We start from the raw sequence: 20095 nt of genomic DNA on the forward strand, positions 1-20095 counted from the left end.
TAACCAGTATGTGGCTGTGAGAGAGACTGATTATTTTTTTGACGGTAAGTGCAGTATTTTGTTACGGAGTTTGTCAAAATACTGGGCAGTTTGTCATCTGTGATACTGTGGGTTGCAGCAAATCCTGTGAACAACTGTTGGTGGAACTGTGTTTGTTCAGCATGATAGGCCTCCACAGGAGATTTATAATATGCCTCAGTTCTCTCTCCAGTAACCTTTCTAAGACTTTCGGTTTGCATTTTTTCCCTAATATTTCTTTGCAGGATGCAGGTTATGGGGAGAAATCCTTCTTTGCACCAGAAGAGGAGAATGAAGAAGATTTCCAAATGAAGATTGATGATGAGGTACTGTCAGAGCATGCATACTAATATATAAATCTGCATGGCAGGAAAGAAATAAGGCCTTTAAAGGACATATTTAAAGTAGGACTCAGTAGATCAAATGTTCTTGTGTCTTCTCTGAGAATTATGCTGCCAAGCATCTACCTGTGTTTGGGAATCTTTCTTGCCAGGTCCTTTCAGGACTAGGCTTTTTGCCTTAAATGCCTTTTGTGAGATATCTAGCAGTTTGGTTGTTCATAGAGGTTTTATCAGGTCAGCCAGAGGATCAGGAAGTGGAATTCACCCTCATTATGGCAGTTGAATAGTTCTCGGTATGATTGGAAGAATCCAAAATAAAAAGCTTGGAATTCTCATGGATGGTAGTAGAATTGTGAGGGCATGTTTCTTGTTGGCAGGTGCGCACAGCTCCATGGAACACCACACGAGCCTTCATTGCTGCTATGAAGGGCAAGTGCCTACTTGAAGTGACTGGTGTAGCAGATCCTACTGGTTGTGGTGAAGGATTTTCTTATGTGAAGATTCCAAATAAGCCAACTCAGCAGAAGGTATGGTCCCCAAGGTTGGATTGGACAAGAAGCAACGACTGGGAAGTGATGTGGGAGAAATGGAGTAAATATGGGGCATCAGGAACAGAAAATATCAGATGAGCCTAGGAAAGACTTAGTTGATGACGTTAATAGGCTGCATCTTTCTCTGAACAGGATGATAAAGAACCTCAACCAGTGAAAAAGACAGTGACTGGGACAGATGCTGATCTGCGCCGACTTTCTCTCAAAAACGCCAAACAGCTGCTGCGTAAATTTGGAGTGCCTGAAGAGGAGGTAAGCATAGACCTGGAGCAGGTTACAGAGTTCTCTTCACTAACAGATTCAGCAGCTGATGGTGGAAAGAATGTGTACATTTCTGCTCTGACCTCGTTTGGAAAGGGGTTGAAATCCACAGTCAGCTCCCTCAGTTGTCTCTAAAGTCATTTCTAGTGTATCTTCTTCTTTGCAGATAAAGAAGCTGTCCCGGTGGGAAGTGATTGATGTGGTACGTACGATGTCTACAGAGCAGGCTCGTTCAGGGGAAGGTCCTATGAGCAAATTTGCACGGGGGTCTCGGTTTTCTGTAGCAGAACATCAGGAGAGGTACAAAGAAGAGTGTCAGCGCATCTTTGATTTACAAAATAAGTAAGTTCTTATCTGATGTTTACAGCCTTGAACCCCACCCTGTCCCCATCTTGAAAGTCCAGCACAATGTATGCCTGGGGCTCACTGCTATGTAGTGGAGTAGATGTTCATTTGGCTGGTTGGGCCCACAAAATATAGCACTGAGAAAGAGGGCTTTGGCTGTTAATAGCAACTTATAGGTTAGCCTTAGAGTCTTGCTGTCATAGGCCTTTTGGAAAGGTAGAATGAATCTGCCGCATATAATGGCGTGAGGTGTTCTGCTGTTTGACAGATCAGTAGTTCACCACCTTATTTTCTTTCTCTCTGCGTGCCCACCCACCTGCCCTTCTGTCTGTCCTTGCTGTCTTTTTTTTGTTCATTTGTTTTGTTAACAGCAGTTTACCATCTCTCTCATGGATAGCAACTACCAATTCTATGTCCTGTTATTTAGAACTGCCAGAAGAATTAATGCGTTATTCGTTAGGCCAGAACCTGATACTTGGGAGGGAATATAGTACTGTTGATGGTGAAGAGATCAACTTGTTGGAGAAGATTGGCTAGGAACAATTGATCTTTTGGACATGGGGAATTAACAGGAGGACTGAGAAAGGAATATATTATGCCTATTCTTGTAGTGATTTGCAACATTAATTTTCAAACCTTTGTGTCATATTTACCGTTGATTTTCTATGGAGGTAACAGCTGATTATTTTTTTGCAGGGGGGAGATGTAGGAGGGTAACTGTAACTGACTTTCGAGGTGCCTCCTGTTTCAGGGTTTTGGAATCCACTGAGATCCTGTCAACAGACACAGACAGCAGCTCAGCTGAAGACAGTGACTTTGAAGAAATGGGAAAGAATATTGAGAATATGTTACAGAACAAGAAAACTAGTTCTCAGCTCTCTCGGGAAAGAGAAGAGCAGGAACGAAAGGAATTGCAAAGGATGCTTCTGGGAGAAGACAGTGGTAATGACAAAGAGAGGGGCAGAAAGGACAGGAGAGACAAAAAGGGGCTGTGTAAGTAACTTCAGCCACCAGAACGTGCCTGGGAAGGTATGCAGAACTTTGTGTCAGGTTGCAAAGTGTGCTGATCTGCCCTCTCAGAGGAGAGTGTGGATTTCTTACAGGGAGAATGTACAGACATGCTTATCTGGGGCTTCTTCTCCTGAGAAGTCACTGGCTGAAAATGCATTTAATGTGTTTTCTTTGCCCCGTAGCTTTGCTTATTTTCAACTATAAACTTAATCTGGTATTTCTTTAGATACTCACCACTGCTTGCTGCTTGAGGTTCCTTTTTTTGTGGGGGGATGGTAATGGGAGGGTGGAGTGGTATTTTTTTTAATAGTGATATTCTCAAGATGTATTCACAAACGGTTGCTGCAATCACCTCATGGTATTCCAGTTGGGTCTTGTTTGTAAACACAGCTATGTGTGTGAAACAGGTAGGCACAGTATGGAGGTTGATAGTGTCTGTTACACTCTGTGCTGTAGCAGTGTGTTTGGGAGGCAACTGGGCAACTAGAGATGTCTCTATTTTAAAGTGCATTCAGGAGAATTTGACATGTCCTTGTACCAGCAGGTAGAAATATGTGGCCTGTGAAGGAACTTCTGTCTGTATGACGGAGGTCATGACCACTCTTACTTGCTGCATCTATATAAGCAAAGTTGAACTCTGCTGTGTCTGGGTCAGCATTATTGTTGCTGTCGTAAACCCAGATCAGGAATAAATCACTAATTAAATAATTACTGTAATAATTTAGTAAGGGATATGTGGAGGACTTGCTGATGATTATTGTCTTATGAAATTATATTGGTGTTATTTTGGACAAAATCTCTGTGGTCACATGAGACAAGGCTAGCTCACCGGTTGTAACACGAGGTGGAGAACTGGGTAATTGTTGACCTTCAGTTTCTGCCAGATCTCCACACCTATGATGAACAATGTGACTATAAGCAATCTGCAGGGTCTTACTGCAGTTGCCTTATAGGTTGTGCTTAGGCACCTGCAGGTTCTTGTTGACAAGCTGTTCCTTCTGGTTTTATAATCCATGTGGATAATTCAGTAGTTAACTTTGTTTCGGATTAATATATGTCATGATAAGAGAACATGAACAAGCAAGGAAAAGACTTCTATTGCTTAGGTTTTCCTGAAGTGTGTCTTGGAAGCTTTTAAGTCAAAACTATCTGCTGATTTAAACAATGATGCTACTACAGTGTGAAAGAAATTAAAAGTAAATTAAACACTTTCTTGTAGCATCAGCTTCAGGAGCCTCAGCAAACTCTCACAAAGATGACGACACTGCCTCTGTAACCAGCCTGAATTCCTCTGCCACTGGCCGTCGCCTCAAAATCTATCGCACGTTTAGAGATGAGGATGGGAAAGAATATGTGAGGTGTGAGACAGTTCGGAAGCCTGCAGTTATTGATGCCTACTGCCGAATACGGACTACAAAGGATGAAGAGTTTATGTAAGACCTATATATAATTTTTTTCTTTTTTCTTTTTTTTTCTTCTTAATTTTGCCTGTAGACTATTTCATTTTATTGACAGTATGAAGAAACGTAGGCTTGAGTGTAAAAGCCCAGCACTTATGTAATTATGTAGAGAATGAAATTTAATGGCTGTCCATTTGGAGGGTAGTATGAATTTTGTGCAGTGATTAACGTGACAGAAGAGTACCTGGGAAATCATCAACTCGAATGAAAAACCTTGTGTGTTGTGTTTCGGTGTCCCCCCCCCCAGACGGAAGTTTGCTCTGTTCGATGAACAGCACCGTGAGGAAATGCGTAAGGAGCGGCGCAGGATCCAGGAACAATTACGGCGGTTAAAACGGAACCAAGAAAAAGAGAAACTTAAGGGCCCTCCAGAAAAGAAGCCCAAGAAAATGAAAGAGCGTCCAGACTTGAAAGTAAGCACGTCCATTCATAAAGCATCCTAACAGGTCTTGGGGATTGGAGAAGTTTCTGTTCTAGTGACGTACTAGGGATTTTAATGATACTTTGCCTCTAAACTAGGAGCCTAATTCTGATCTGCCATCTTTCTTATGCTTCTGCAGCTAAAATGCGGAGCATGTGGTGCTATTGGCCATATGAGGACTAATAAGTTCTGCCCTCTCTACTACCAAACAAACGCCCCACCTTCTAATCCTGTCGCAATGACAGAGGAGCAGGAGGAAGAGCTGGAAAAAACAGTCATTCACAATGATAATGAAGAACTCATCAAAGTAGAAGGAACAAAAATTGTCTTGGGAAAACAACTGATTGAGAGGTAAGGGAAGAAGCAGAGATACTGATGGATAGTATGAAAAAACAATTTACAGCTTAGTGCAGAATGCACTTTAGTATATTAATCACAAGAATAAAGTGGCAGGGCTTTGCATAGAGTATTACTATAGTATTTTGATTGTGTGTTTGGTATTATGGCTGATGGGGACAAATGGTCTCGATTGATAGAAGGGCTGGAGAAAGCATTCTGTTTTTTTGTTTTGCCTAGTGCGGATGAGGTTCGCAGGAAATCACTGGTCCTGAAGTTTCCCAAACAGCAGCTTCCTCCAAAGAAGAAGCGGCGAGTAGGGACAACTGTTCACTGTGATTATTTGAATGTGAGTGAAGGTGTTACTGAGCTGATGGCAGCATCTCTATTTCTGTTTGTACCAGCTGGCCAGTTTTTTTACTACTCCTGTGCGTCCTCTATGTGCACCAATAAATTAATAAATTGCCTAGCATTTCTGTGGGTAAATATTTTGCATCTTGGAACCGCCTTAACTTTTCTGTCTCTAATTTCTTCAGCGTCCTCATAAGTCTATCCACCGACGGCGAACAGATCCCATGGTGACGCTGTCATCCATATTGGAGGGCATCATCAATGACATAAGGGATCTTCCTAATGTAAGTTTAAGCTCTGAGACCAAAAAACTGTGTCTTAAGCAATATGGTTGAAGTAGGTTATGTGTTGTAGACAGCAAAATTAGGGTAGGCTTTTCTCAGGTGAGTGTAGGCCACTCCTTTTTCCCCCTGCTCTGTCCACAGTTAGTGTGCATTATTTCTAAAGTTATTTCAGCTCAGAATCTTTTTGAGATGAAAATGTCCACATCAGAAAATACTGTTCAATATTTCTGTATTGAGATATATTCAAAGCCTGGGATGTGGGGGGTTTTTGTTGTTGTAGTTTTTGGTTTTTTTTTCCCAGTAAAAGCAGGAAAGGGTGCATAACACTCGATGTAGCAACATGGAATACTTTGATATATGTGGCACTGTACTTCTATACTTCACTGTTTCTGAGCATATTTTATCAGAAACATGCAAAATAAAAAGATTAAATGGAAGATTTAAGATTTTCAGGTTCAGTTTCTTGACTTTTGTGCTGCATAACCAAAAATAGCATTTGAAAATTTTTGTGAGATTCTTCTTCTTATAATGGTATTAAAGAATACATTGTAGAAGAAAGTGATAGCTGCCAGGGAGCTGAGCTTATTGTATTTTCCCTGGTGCATTTAAGGAGCTGATCGTGTAAAGGGGATCATGATTATGTTAGTACCTATTGAACTGAGGATAGTTAAATCTAGATTAGCTGTGCTAGTACTGTGTAATGAGCATTCATTCTTTTCTTTTCATCCTCAGACATACCCCTTTCATACACCTGTAAATCCAAAAGTTGTCAAAGATTATTATAAGATCATTACTCGGCCCATGGATTTACAGACCCTGCGTGAAAACGTTCGTAAGCGGCAGTACCCATCCCGGGAAGAGTTCCGAGAACATCTGGAACTGATTGTTAAGAACAGTGCCACATACAATGGTAGGCTATTAACAACACAGGGAAACTGTTTCTGCTAATGCATGAGGTGTGAATCTTTTAGAAATAATGAAAGCAATAGAAAAGCAGAATAAATTCATTGACAGATGGCAACAATAAATGTTTTTTTCCAGATGTACTAGAAAGCCTATACTAATGTTAATGAGTAATTCATAAATAAGAAAGAAGTGGACTCTAGCATTTAACAATAACTAAATGATAACTGAATGCTGGAGAGGAACTTTTTACAAGGGCATTTAGTGATGGGACAAGGGTTTTAACCTGCCAGAGGGGAGATTGAGATGAGCTCTGAGGCAGAAGCTCTTCCCTGTGAGGGTGCTGAGGCGCTGGCACAGGGTGCCCAGAGAAGCTGTGGCTGCCCCATCCCTGGCAGTGTTCAAGGCCAGGTTGGACACAGGGGCTTGGAGCAACCTGCTCCAGTGGAAGGTGTCCCTGCCTGTGGCAGAGGGTTGGAACTGGATGAACTTTAAGGTCCCTTCCAACCCAAACCAGTCTAGGATTGTATGATTTTGTGTAGTCACTGAAGTTCAGTTATGGACTTATGTGGCTGAAGACACTGGTGCATGTATTCATAAAATCATAGAATGGTATTAAGTCAAACTGCACTGAAGCAAAGCCCTGCATATGCCCTTCATGCAGGGTGAAGCTAAGCAAAACACTGCTTTTGGTAAAATACATTATGAGCATCCTTCCTTTTTGCTTTCAGTCATGGATTGGTGCTGAGATATTTGTGAACTTATTTTCTCAATATCATGCTTTAGTGAATGAGTCTTTCAATACAAATAGGAATAATTCACACCTGTTGAAGCCATTCCCTTGGAGCATGCAGCTTTGAGTTTACTGTAATGATTTTGTATATTTTACTGCTTGCAATAATTTTTTCCCCATTTGGGTAAGTTAGAAAGCTAGTTTAAAGAAAACAAAAAGTGTAGATTATTCAGTAGAGCATGCATCTGCTGGGGAAAAGTGCTGATTCATTGAGCAACTATAGGTCAGCTGTATTGTGACTGCTGATAGAAAGGTATTTGTCCAGAAAGTATTTATTTGACAGATAAAAACCCCTCCTAGCTGCGTTGAGTCTCTCTGGGCCGTGCAGCATCCAAGGTGACACTGGCAGCATTGGTTTTGTGTCTTTACTGTTTCCTTTATTATCTTGTCAGCTAAATCCCTGTTTTATCCTAATGAATTAGATTTTTTTTTCATACTTCTCTTGCAAATACTTGTTTTCATGTATGAGGAATCATGAAGTAATTTAAAGCTGCGGTTTTCTGAATATTCCTTAATGTCCATCTTACCTTCCTTAGCAGTTCTGCTTCAATGACTGATTAGTGAAGAAAACAGAAATTTCATGGCTTATACTCTGAAAACTAGTCAAAGATGGAGGGCTTAGAAGTCTGTTTTCCATGGGCACAGCTGCTTTCCTATAGGGTTTCCAGACCTTCACAGAATGTATACCAGAAGCGTGAATATTTGCTACTAATAATCTTTTCTCATATGAAATCCATACTAAACTTTAGTAATTGTGCGTATTGAGAATGTACTTGCTAGAAATATAATCAGTAATGCTTTAGGAGTAAAGATTAAGTCGTATTGTGACATAATTGCCTTTTTAATCAGGCTGGAGGATCTCACTGTACTTGCTGTATGTTTGCAGGGCCAAAGCACTCACTGACACAAATATCTCAGTCCATGCTGGACCTGTGTGATGAAAAGCTGAAAGAGGCAAGTCTTGTGAATGAGCGTGGTCAGAGTGGAGAGGGGAGGGATGTTCAGGCATGGTGGAGGATTTTGAGGATAGAGGACTTGAGTAGGCAAAACACAGGGCTTTAAGGAGAATGGTAGAAGAATAAGGGAACTACCCCCTACTCCAGGGTGTATTTGAATTTTTACAATTATAGACAGTTCACATCAGAGTCTTTCTCAAAAACAGGTGCTCGTTTGTTACTCTAGTTACTTTATCTTGTATGTGGGCTTATATCTAGGCTATTAAACTCCCTTACAAGTGTCTTCGTGAAGAGGTGAATGGGAGTCTCTTGGGACAGAGTATTCTGACATTAACAGTTATTAATCTAGGGTCAGCCACTGATGTTCCTTACTTTTATTGCAGAAGGAAGATAAACTGGCTCGATTAGAAAAAGCAATTAATCCCCTCCTGGATGATGATGATCAAGTGGCCTTTTCCTTCATTTTGGATAACATTGTCACTCAAAAAATGATGGCAGTTCCAGATGTATGTAGCTTAAGTAGAATGTGTGTGTGATGTGCAAAATGTGTTGATTATAGTCCTGTGGCTATATATTTACCTTGTGATAGAAAGAGTGCTCTGCCAGGGAGCTGGCTTGTGATTTTCTGACTGGCACAGACACACGTGTACTCACTCCCTTCACTGCAGCAAAAGTCCAGTGAAGCCTGGGTTCCAGGTTTTTTTCCTGCTGCTCTCACTCCTGAATGGTGCTTGTGTCAATCTCCCATTAATATGAAGTCACGGATTTTCATTAAGCATGGTAATTATAAAACATACTCTTCTGTTGCTTATAGCACTTGCCTTGGTAGCATTCTGCAAAGTTTTCAGATGCACACAAAATATAAGCTGATTTCTAATCGATCAGGTTTACCCAGTGTTGTACTAGTTTGTTAGTACTAAAAAAAACCCAAAAGCCTTTAAGCTTATCAAATAAAAACTGCACATACCAAGACTTCAGTGTCATTCTATAGTGTGCATTGTGTCTGGATGGAGTAAGAAACAAGGTTCTACAGAGGTTAGACTGACAGAAAGGGCTTAATGTCCATCCTCTTTAACTTGTTGGTTCCATTCTCTGTTGTCACCAAGTGGTCATTTCTGGTGTTTAGAAAGGATTTTGGAGTTTTTCTGTGCCGTCTCACCATGATGAACAGATAAATGGATATATATAGCCCCCATTGTAAGATCAGACCTAGGTTTATGTTTGTTTATTGTACAAGCAATGAGTGTTCTTGCTGGACACTAGTTCTGTGGTGCAGGAAACAGTGATGTTAAACAGAGAAGTCCTTTATATGATTATTATTATTATTATTATTTTGTATTATATGTTCCTACAGTCAAACAGGTTGCAACAGGCTTAGTTAAAAATCCAACTGGTAGATCTTTTTAATGTATCCCTCCTGAAGCTAAATGATTGGGTTCAAGATGCCTTCTGATAAATATTTCCCATACATTTTGAGTGTTAATCAGTTCTGCAGACTTGCTTTATGAAATTTGTAGCTCAAACTAAAAAATTCTACACAGACATTTTCTAAACTTGTCTGTTTTCTTTCCTGCAGTCTTGGCCATTTCATCATCCAGTTAACAAAAAGTTTGTTCCTGATTATTACAAGGTGATTGTTAATCCAATGGATCTGGAGACTATCCGTAAGGTATGTAGCTTGAACTGAGTAGCCTCTTGAGAGATGTTGAGACTTGATTACTTACTGGGTGATGATCTCTTCCAGAATATCTCCAAACACAAATACCAGAGCAGAGAGACTTTCCTTGATGATGTTAACCTCATCCTTGCCAACAGCATTAAGTACAATGGTAGGTGGTGAAAACAAGGCTATAGCTTCCTTCTGTACTTAACTGAATACATCTGGGCACCTGTTCTGTAGTGCTGTTAAAGCCTGAAGCTGTGACTCCTGACCTTGATTGTAGCTTGCCTTTCCTGCAGAGAAAGTAGATACTTAAACAGTGATGTTTTCGCTATCACACGGCGCGTTATTTGTCATCTTGTGCAGAATGGGGCGGTTACCTTTGGGGAGGATTTTGTACTTGTTCAGTACATATCTCTGCTTCAGGGATTTGTTTCCTTGAGTTTGTGAAAGGGTTCAACCTTCCTATCTCCTAAATAATATCTTTAATGCTGCCACAGACTGGTTGCTCTTTGTCAGCTGAATGTGAACTCTGCTTTATAGAATCATAGAATCAACCAGGTTGGAAAAGACCTTTAGGCTCATCCAGACCAACCGTCCCCCTAGCACCGCCAAGGCCACCACTCACCCATGGCACTGAGGCCTCGTCTACGCGGGGTGTGAATACTTGCAGGGCCGGTGACTCCAGCACTGCCCTGGGCAGCCTGTTCCAATGCCTGAGCACCCTCCAGGGAAGAAATTTTTCCTAATCTCCATCTCAACCTCCCTTGGCGCAGCTTGAGGCCGTTTTCCTCTTGCCCCAACCTTATGAAGTTTAACCAAGCCAAGTGTAAGGTCCTACACCTGGGTCGGGGCAATCCCAGGCACTGCTACAGGTTGGGCGGAGAAGAGATTCAGAGCAGCCCTGAGGAGAAGGACTTGGGCGTGTTGGTTGACGAGAAGCTTAACATGAGCTGGCTTCAGTGTGCGCTTGCAGCCGAGAAAGCCAACCGTATCCTGGGCTGCATCAAAAGAAGCGTGACCAGCAGGTCGAAGGAGGTGATCCTGTCCCTCTACTCTGCTCTTGTGAGACCTCACTTGGAGTACTGCGTACAGTTCTGGTGTCCTCAACATAAAAAGGACATGGAGCTGTTGGAGCGAGTCCAGAGGAGGGCCACGAGGATGATAAGAGGGCTGGAGCACCTCCCGTATGAAGAGAGGCTGAGAGAGTTGGGGCTGTTCAGCCTGGAGAAGAGAAGGCTGCGTGGAGACCTCAGAGCAGCTTCCAGTGTCTGAAGGGGGTCTACAAGGATGCTGGGGAGGAACTCTTCCTTAGGGACTGTAGTGGTAGGACAAGGGGTAATGGCTTCAAACTTAAACAGGGGAAGTTCAGATTAGATATAAGGAAGAAGTTCTTTACAGTGAGGGTGGTGAGGCACTGGAATGGGTTGCCCAGGGAGGTTGTGGATGCTCCATCCCTGGCGGTGTTCAAGGCCAGGTTGGACAGAGCCTTGAACCACGTGGTTTAGGGCAAGGTGTCCCTGCCCATGGCAGGGGGGCTGGAACTAGATGATCTTAAGGTCCTTTCCAACCCTTACTATTCTATGATTCTATGATTCTATCCCTTGTTCCTTGGGAACAGAGACCGACCCCACCTCACTACAACCTCCCTTCAGGTAGTTGTAGAGAGTGATAAGGTCCCCCCTGAGCCTTCTCTTCTCCAGACTAAACCCCCCCAGGTCCCTCAGCCATTCCTCATCACACTTGTGCTCCAGGCCCTGCACCAGCTCCATTGCCCTTCTCTGGCCCTGCTCCAGCACCAAAATGTCTCTCTTGTAGTGAGGGGCCCAGAACTGACACAGGATTCGAGGTGCAGCCTCACCAGTGCCCAGCACAGGGGGACAGTCACTGCCCTGGCCCTGCTGCCACACTGGTGCTGATACAGGCCAGGATGCTGGTGGCTTCTTGGCTGCCTGGGCACAAGCTGCTCATCTTCAGCTCCATCGATCAGCACCCACAGGTCCTTTTCTGTGAGCAGTTTCCAGCTGCTCTTCCCCAAGCCTGGAGCATTGCAGGGGGTTGTTGTGGCTCAAGTGCAGGACCTGGCACTTTGCCTTGTTGAACCTCATACCATTGGCCACAGCCCATGGATCCAGCCTGCCCAGATCCTTGTGCAGAGCCTCCTATCCTCCAGCAGATCAACACTCCCACCCAGCTTGGTGTTGTCCACAAATTTACTGAGGGTGCCCTCGATCCTCTCATCCAGATCAGCAGTGAAGATATTAAACAGCCAAGCCCTGAGGGACACCACTAGTGACTGGTCACTAGCTAGATGTGACACCAAATACCACCACTCTCTGGGCTCTGCCATCCAGCCAGTTTCCAACCCAGTGAAGAATCCATTTATCCAGGCCATAAGCAGCCTCTTTCTCCAGGAGAACACTGTGGGAGGCAGTGTCAGTGCTTTACTCAAGTTCAAATAGACAATGTCCACAGCCTTTCCCTCATCAACCAGGTGGGTCAACTTTTGGTAGAGGGAGATCAAGCAGGACCTGCACTTCATGAACCCATGCTGACTGGGCCTGATCCCCCTGTTTTCCCGCACGTGCTGTGTGATCTCACTCACGATCATCTGCTCCATGACTTTCCCCAGCACTGAGGTCAGGCTGACAGGACTGTAGTTTCCGGGGTTTTCCTTCCTGACCTTTTTGTAGAGAGGCATTACATTGGCCAACCTCCAGTCATAGAATAATACAATGATATGGGTTGGAAAGGACCTTAAGATCATCCAGTTCCAACCCCCCTGCCACGGGCAGGGACACCTTCCACTAGAGCAGGGTGCTCCAAGCCCCTGTGTCCAACCTGGCCTTGAACACTGCCAGGGATGGGGCAGCCACAGCTTCTCTGGGCACCCTGTGCCAGTGCCTCAGCACCCTCACAGGGAAGAACTTCCTCCCTTATATCTAAACTAAACTTACTGTGTTTAAGTTTAAACCCATTCCCCCTTGTCCTATCGCTACAGTCCCTGATGAAGAGTCCTTCTCCAGCACCCTTGTAGCCGCCTTCAGACACTGGAAGCTGCTCTGAGGTCTCCACGCAGCTTCTCTTCTCCAGGCTGAACAGCCCCAACATTCTCAGCCTGTCTTCATAAGGGAGGTGCTCCAGCCCCTGATCATCCTCATGGCCTACTTGGACTTGCTCCAACAGCTCCATGTCCTTCTGATGTTGAGGACACCAGAACTGCACACAGGGCTGTGCTGCAAGTGAGGTCTCACGAGAGCAGAGTAGAGGGGCAGGATCAACTCCTTCCACCTGCTGGTCACGCTCCTATTGATGCAGCCCAGGATACAGTTGGTTTCTGAGCTGCAGGCGCACACTGATGGCTCATGTTCAGTTTCTCATCAGCCAACACCCCCAAGTCCTTCTCCTCAGGGCTGCTCTGAATCTCTTCTCCACCCACCCTGTAGCTGTGCCTGGGAGTGCCCTGACCCAGGTGTAGGGCCTTGCACTTTGCATTGTTTAACTTTATGAGGTTGGCATTGGCCACCTCTCAAGTGTGTCAAGGTCCCCCTGGATGGCATCCCTTCCCTCTGGTGTGTCAACCAAACTACACAGTTCAGTGTCTGAGGGCACATCAATCCCACTGTCCATGTCACTGACAAAAATGTTGAACAGGATCGGTCCCAACATTGACATCTGAGGGGCACTACTTGTTACCCATCTCCAGTTGGACATTGAGCCATTGACCGTAACTGTCTGTGTGTGGCAGTCCAGTCAATATATCCACCGAGTTGTCCATCCATCAAATTCATGTCTCTTCAGTTTAGAGACAAGGATGTTGTGTGGGAGAATTTCATATGCTTTGCACAAGTCCAGGTAGTCAACAGGGACCTGCCCGCTACTCTGCTGATGAATGATGGCGAGTGGCTTAGTTCCTCTGCCACTTCCTTCAGCACTCTTAGACTTGTGTATGTCTAAGTGGAGCAGGAGGTCACTAACCATTTCTTCCTGGATTATGGGGACTTCAGTCAGCTCTCCATCTCTGTCATCCAACTCAGGGGACTGAATACTCTGAGGGTGGCTGGTTTGACTATTTCTCCTTAGATCAGAAGGTGATGGGATTTAGGGACCTGTGTAGTGGACACTGTGTAACCAAAACCAGTCTTTCTGTCTCAGCAGGTAGAACTGAGCAAATGTCAGAATGCATAAAGAGATCTGTTTCTTACTACAGGCCCAGACAGTCAGTACACAAAAACAGCCCAGGAGATTGTAAACATCTGTTATCAGACTTTAGCTGAGGTATGTGGACTGCTCACTCTACTGCAAAATTTTTGTATGTTTGAATTTTTTGTTCTGCAACTTTAGCAAGCTTCTTTCCTTTTAGTATGATGAGCACCTGACTCAACTTGAGAGAGACATCTCTACTGCTAAGGAAGCAGCACTAGAGGAGGCAGATCTGGAAAGTCTTGATCCTATGACCCCTGGTCCGTACACTCCACAGGCAAGTGACCATGCAAAGTTTTCACTTTCTTTTAGTTTCAGTCTCCTGGATGTTTGATCCAGAGGTGCCTCTTTGTTTACTGTTCTTCATCTGTCTGCAGTTTGTTTTTTACTGCAGTGTCTTGTTGAATAGTGTGTCAACAGCTATTTTTTAAGGATAAATATGAGAAGTGGTTATGATGCTTCAGGGAGTGAGATATCTAAGACAAAAAAGGAGATTTCCGAAGCAACTTGCAAAACTGGTCTAGGATGAGCTGTGTACAGTCAGGCACAACTCAGTGTTGGTTGGAAACTCAATGTGCAAGTGTAGCAGTTCGAAACCCTCAGAAGACAAGCAGTGGAAAGGTAAGGAGAACATGAGGAAAAATCATCAAAACTGTAGTTCTGAGAAGAAGCCAAAGAGCTATTTGGTGGGGGTATGGTTTAAGAGGCTTATTGCAATGAGCAAAGAAACTGCTTAATATGGTCAGTCCAGTACGACTCCTCTACATTCTTTGGTGAGATTCTTTAAATTTCTTTATTTTGGTTCTAATGGAAATAACATTTTTTTACTCTTCATTATTATTATATAGCACACAGTTGTGTGTATTAGTTATTTTCTATGTATTCTAGACCAAGTTGGAAGCATTATTTTTATACTTGAGATTGTATGACAGACTGCTTTTTCAGGGTTTACAGTTTGACAAGATTTTATAAGCTATTTAGACTTCTTCATTTTTGCTGTCTTGACTCAGGTTGTTTTTAAAAACATTGGTAAAAAACCTTACAGGAATGACAAGTTCATTCCTGAAAAATAAAATTGCCTTTGGAATTTGCCCAGTAAATAATGATTCAGGGAATGTCATCCTACTGTCTGAGATACAGAATGAATCACAGAATCACCGGATGATTTGTGTTGGAAAGGGACCTTAAAGCTCATCCAGTTCTAACCCCCTGCCATGAGCAGGGACACCTTCCACTAGAGTGGGTTGCTCCAAGCCCCTGTGTCCAACCTGGCCTTGAACACTGCCAGGGATGGAGCATTCACCAGTTCTTTGGGCAACCTGTGCCAGTGGCTCACCACCCTCACAGTAAAGAACTTGTTCCTTATATCTAAACTAAACTTCCCCTGTTTTAGCTTAAACCCATCACCCCTTGTAGTGTTGCTACAGTCCCTGATGAAGAGTCCCTGTCCAGCATCCTTGTAGGACCCCTTCAGATATTAGAAGGCTGCCGTGAAGTCTCCACACAGCTTCTCTTCTTCAGGCTCGTTTCTGGGCTGTGAGCACACACTAAAGCTGGCTCATGTTCGGTTTCTCAATGACCAGCACCCCCAAGTCCTTCTCCTCAGGCTGCTCTGAATCTCTTCTCCACCCAACCTGTAGCTGTGCCTGGGAGTGCCCCAACCCAGGTGTAGGACCTTGCCCTTTGCATTGCTGAACTCCATGAGGTTGGCATTGGTCACCTCTTAAGCGTATCCAGGTCCCGCTGGATCCCATCCCTTCCCTGCAGCATATCAACCAAACCACACAGCTCGGTGTCGTTGGCAAACTTGCACATCAATCCCACTGTCCATGTCACTGACAAAGATGTTGAACAGGATCAGTCCCAACATTGACCCCTGGGGGACACTACTTGTTACCCATCTCCAGTTGGACATTGAACCATTGACCACAACTCTCTGTGTGCGGCCATCCAGCCAATTCTTTATCCACCAGGTGTCTATCCATCAAATAGCAGAATACAAACAATTTCTGGGCAATATTTAACACCATCCATCTCTCTCCACAAAAAAAAAACACCACAAAACAAACAAACAAAATGTAGCATTTTAGGAAGTTAGAAAGGACTTGCTAGGAATGATGATTGAATTCAATGGGATGAGAATACGGAAACTGAGTATCATGGAAAAAGACCTTCCTGGCAGCGGGAAGTGTCAGGCTGCAAGGGAGTCTTTGGAGATTAGCTGTTGAAACTATCTATTGACTCATTTTGAGGAAAATTTCCTGGGATCAGGGATGATCCCAATACCTCAGAGAATGGGGGACAAAAATGTCACTCTCCTTTCTATCTGATGGTTTCTTTCCCAAGAGCAGTATTATCTGTTATGATTTTTTTCCAAGTCGGTTATCAGGAGAGAGGAAAAGAGGCCTGAGCAATGAACTGCCTATTAGTTGTCTGCTCTTTCTCTGTGCTTGCTAAAGGAGAGACCTTCCTGAGCTCTCACTTGTCATCTGAAGGCCACTCTTTCCTTCTGCTTCTTGGCTGGAGATACACTCTCATTTCCCACACTCACAGACTTGCCACAGATGGCAGGTCCGGTGATGGTCGCTTGGCTTTAGTTCCATTTGTTTCAATTGCAGTTGTGATGACTAATACTTACCTCTATGTGTCTTCAAGAGTTGGCCTCCTGGATATAAAAAGCAAATACAGCAAGTAGAGAGCTGTCTGTGATTACATGTCTGTTTAAATTCTTAGGAAGTCTGTTTTACCTAATTTAAGCATTACTGCTGCTGCTTTTAACACTTTCAGGATTGTCATGATATAAACACTGTGTCTTAAAAGGGCGTTTTATCAAAGTCTCCTAATCTGTAGTTCCTCAGGAATTCTTCAGAGGTCAAAGGGCATGCAAACTCCAGACTGACTTTAGAACACTTTATCCAAACTCCTCCCTCCTCCCCCCCACCTTTTTTTTTTTGTTTTGTTACTTTAGGGACTCTTGAGACAGTGATTTACACAGAACTGATTGAAAGTTGAATCTTTGCTATTTCATATGTGGTAGACCTTTTCCAGTTCTGATAGCAGCATTTGTAGTTGCATCACCATTTGCATTGTAGGAAAGGAAATTAAAAGGGCCATGCTGAGTCAGCCCAAAGGTTGATGTAATCAAGTATTCTGTCTCTGGCTGGGACCAGAAGTAAACAGATGCAAATATACAGTAATTCTTCTTAGAGTGAAGCCTCTCTGCTTCTGGCAATTGGCTGTTCAGACACCTTAAACTGGTGTTGTGTCTGGACCATTTTATTTATGAGCTGCGGAAAGGACTATTCTCTATAAATCTATCTAATCCTTTTGGAGTCCATTTAGGATTTTGGCCTCTGTAGGATTGCACTGCGTAGAAGCACTGACTTCTATTTTAAAATCTGCTGTTTGGAAAACGTCAAACCTGAGGTTATGAGTCGTATTTTACCATGTTTGTTCTTTAAGAGTAAATATCTTATTTTGATTAAACAGTGTTTAATAATACAAACACTGTGCCAAAAACTGGATTTTTCATTTAGTTCTGAAATCCCAGTCTTACCTCTCAAGATACTCTTCTGGTCTCAGTTTAGTGCCTGAGAGTGTTATGTCTCCTGTTTTCACATATACTTTAGCCACCTGATTTGTATGATACCATCACTTCCCTCAGTATGTCACATGATGCTTCAGTCTGTCAAGATGAGAGCAATTTTTTCGCTATGGACACTCCTATCACTACCCCAGAGAAGCAAGGAACTCAGGTCAGAATCCTCCATTTTTTCATGTGGTTGGAGAGTTGGGATATATAAGCAAATAACTGAAAGGAGGCAATTACTTTGTGGGAAACAGGTGACAAAGATCTGCAGGTTTCCCAAACAGAGAAGGGAATCCATTTCAAAAGTTATACAATTTCCTTCATTTTGACTGCTCAAAGGAAAAATTGAAAGAGCACTGGGAATTGAGAGACTACAATACAAAGAATAGAGCATTAAAAGCTGCAAAAGAATCTGCCTAAGGCCACATGTGTTTGCTTCACTGCTTCTGGGAGTAGAAACCTGGTGACTCATGCTACAAAGGGCTAATATGCAATCCCTTGTTGATTCTGAATAAGGAAATGGCAAAGTATATTCTACGGATTTGGAACATAGTAATTAGATTATTATGGTTGTATTATGATTATTATGGTTGATTAGAAGCTGTAGAAACACGTAGGAAGAGATGGTTGCCACTGTAGATACTTTATAGTAGTAAAAGGATAAAAAAAAAATACCAAAACCAAACAAGTTAAAGGTGTTAAATCATTATAAATGAACTTGCTACGGTAAACACAGAATATTCTTTCTTAGTCTTTGTTCTATATTAAACAAAAAATTGTTGAGGAGAGGAAATAGCAGAAGGAAATGCAGTAATATGACTGTGAAAATAAATTACCAGGAGGAGGAAGAAGGTGAGGAGGGCCACAAGACTGAAGGTGGTGCCAGAAAGACTAGTGAGAGCTATTCAGAGCAATCCAAACAGAGACTGAATATAAATACTTCCATCTGGTATTGGGTCTGTCTCTAGCTTTGAGAATGTCTTCTAGATTTGCAAGTCTTCAGCTTTCTATAGACTTTCAATTTATAGACTTTGGGACAGAATCTGCACGTCCTCTTTACCTTGGACTCGCGGTGACTGAGGGAAGAGCTGGAGAGAGAAGACCAGGAGCAGATTTGTTGAAACTGTTGTCTGCTTTTAAAATAGTTTGTGAAAATAAGCACTTTTTAAGACCTGGTGGTATTTTCCAGAAATAGCTTGGTAAACAAAGAATTCTGGTGCTGTAAGGCTGGAAATTCCCTTTTCAATGATGAGCACGTGAGGATAAAAGTGTGTGGAGACTGTGTGCTCTCTGATCTTGGAATAAAGAGAGAAGGAATCCTTGCTCTGGGAGTGCTATACATATATTTTTCTTTTTGTCTTTACCCCCTTTACTCCCACACCCATCATTGTGGTCCAGATGTATCAGTCTTTGGTTTATGTCCACTAGAGCCTCCCTCAATGGTATTGCTATTTCTGTTCCCCATTCAGATGCGCCAGGGGCGAGGTAGGCTGGGCGAGGAAGACTCTGACGTAGATATTGAAGGGTTTGATGAGGATGATGATGGGAAACCTAAGACTCCAGCCCCAGTGAGTATATTTACAGAAATCCCAGCCACAGTCTACATGATGACTTGCATACTTGTGGCAGAAGTCTTCATAGTATAAGGGCTATCTTCTGTGTCTGCCACCCTGAAAGACAGCAGTATTGATAGCAGTAGCTAGACTTTTAAATGTAGTTTGAAAATACTAGTATTATGAAATGAATGAATACTTCAGAGAGAATAGTGTGATAAATAATAGGCATGTCCTGGAAATGGCAGCAGTAGTTTATATGTTATTTGACCTTCGCTATCCCTGTATGACCTAGGAAGTTGAAGATGCAGATGGTGACCTTGCTGATGAAGAAGAAGGAGCAGCTCAGCAGCCCCAGGCCAGTGTCCTCTATGAAGATTTGCTCATGTCTGATGGAGAGGATGATGATGATGGCAGTGATGAAGAGGGAGATAATCCTTTCTCATGTAGGCGTCTTTTGTTATAAAAGGTTGAATAGGAACTGCTTGTTTGCAAACCCAGCTAATCTCATGCTTTCATCACAAAAACATGCAGTAGAGAGATTAGAGCATAACTGGGATATGTAGGCCACATGGTCTAGCTGTCAAGAAGGAAGAGAGACCAAAGGACAAGATGAGAAAACTGGCTGAACATAAATGGAACTGAAAGCAAAGTGGAGTAGGAATGCTCTAAGTACAGACACAGAAGAAAGCAGACTTAATACAAGATTTGGTCAACTGCATTTCATAAAGTGAAACTGCACATGGTTCTGGAAAGACTGAGACTATGATTTGGTGTGCAGAGCCAAGAATGGGCAGTTTAGTAGAAGCACAGCATTTAGTCTGATATGAAAGAGTGTGGTCAATGTATCAAGAACTGAAGAGGTGTCTGGAGGTTCTTCAGATTATTTCCCTGTTCTACTGAAAAACTTGCTATGCAGAAAAGTTCATAGTGGCAGTTAGCAGTGGCTTCTGAAAATTATTAGGGGCAAGGAAGGGGAAATTATTTGGAGTAGACAAGCAAATAAGGCCTTTTTGAGTAATGGTGGTTGTGAGATTGCTTTTGAATAACATCAGAATT

At 43.0% G+C, this 20095-nt stretch overlaps 1 protein-coding gene and 1 long non-coding RNA gene across 8 annotated transcripts in view; one reads left to right on the plus strand and one right to left on the minus strand.

Moving 5' to 3' along the window:
- The window catches only part of TAF1 (TATA-box binding protein associated factor 1), a 39267-nt gene that overhangs the window by 17193 nt on the left and 1979 nt on the right, over positions 1-20095 (plus strand). For 3 of the 7 annotated variants that reach the window (XM_030474620.2, XM_030474621.2, XM_030474624.2), the window contains exons 19-38: positions 264-344; positions 737-886; positions 1043-1162; positions 1338-1513; positions 2268-2509; positions 3747-3960; positions 4235-4400; positions 4548-4759; positions 4985-5093; positions 5281-5379; positions 6112-6289; positions 7962-8029; positions 8415-8537; positions 9608-9700; positions 9776-9860; positions 13902-13969; positions 14055-14171; positions 17524-17649; positions 18953-19051; positions 19332-19482. In XM_030474620.2, coding sequence (XP_030330480.1) covers positions 264-344; positions 737-886; positions 1043-1162; positions 1338-1513; positions 2268-2509; positions 3747-3960; positions 4235-4400; positions 4548-4759; positions 4985-5093; positions 5281-5379; positions 6112-6289; positions 7962-8029; positions 8415-8537; positions 9608-9700; positions 9776-9860; positions 13902-13969; positions 14055-14171; positions 17524-17649; positions 18953-19051; positions 19332-19482 — 2677 coding nt within the window. Of the gene's footprint in view, positions 1-263; positions 345-736; positions 887-1042; positions 1163-1337; positions 1514-2267; positions 2510-3746; positions 3961-4234; positions 4401-4547; positions 4760-4984; positions 5094-5280; positions 5380-6111; positions 6290-7961; positions 8030-8414; positions 8538-9607; positions 9701-9775; positions 9861-13901; positions 13970-14054; positions 14172-17523; positions 17650-18952; positions 19052-19331; positions 19483-20095 lie in introns of those variants that run through there. The other 4 variants (XM_030474622.2, XM_030474623.2, XM_030474625.2 and 1 more) reach the window with 4 other exon arrangements.
- Positions 342-19949, minus strand: LOC116915277. The gene is made up of 3 exons (XR_004389955.1): positions 19937-19949; positions 16126-16128; positions 342-456 (listed from the first exon to the last, which is right to left on the minus strand). It is a non-coding gene; the product is annotated as an uncharacterized LOC116915277 (long non-coding RNA).

This window comes from Strigops habroptila, chromosome 9 (genome assembly GCF_004027225.2).
Source record: "Strigops habroptila isolate Jane chromosome 9, bStrHab1.2.pri, whole genome shotgun sequence".
Taxonomy (NCBI): Eukaryota; Metazoa; Chordata; class Aves; order Psittaciformes; family Psittacidae; genus Strigops; species Strigops habroptila.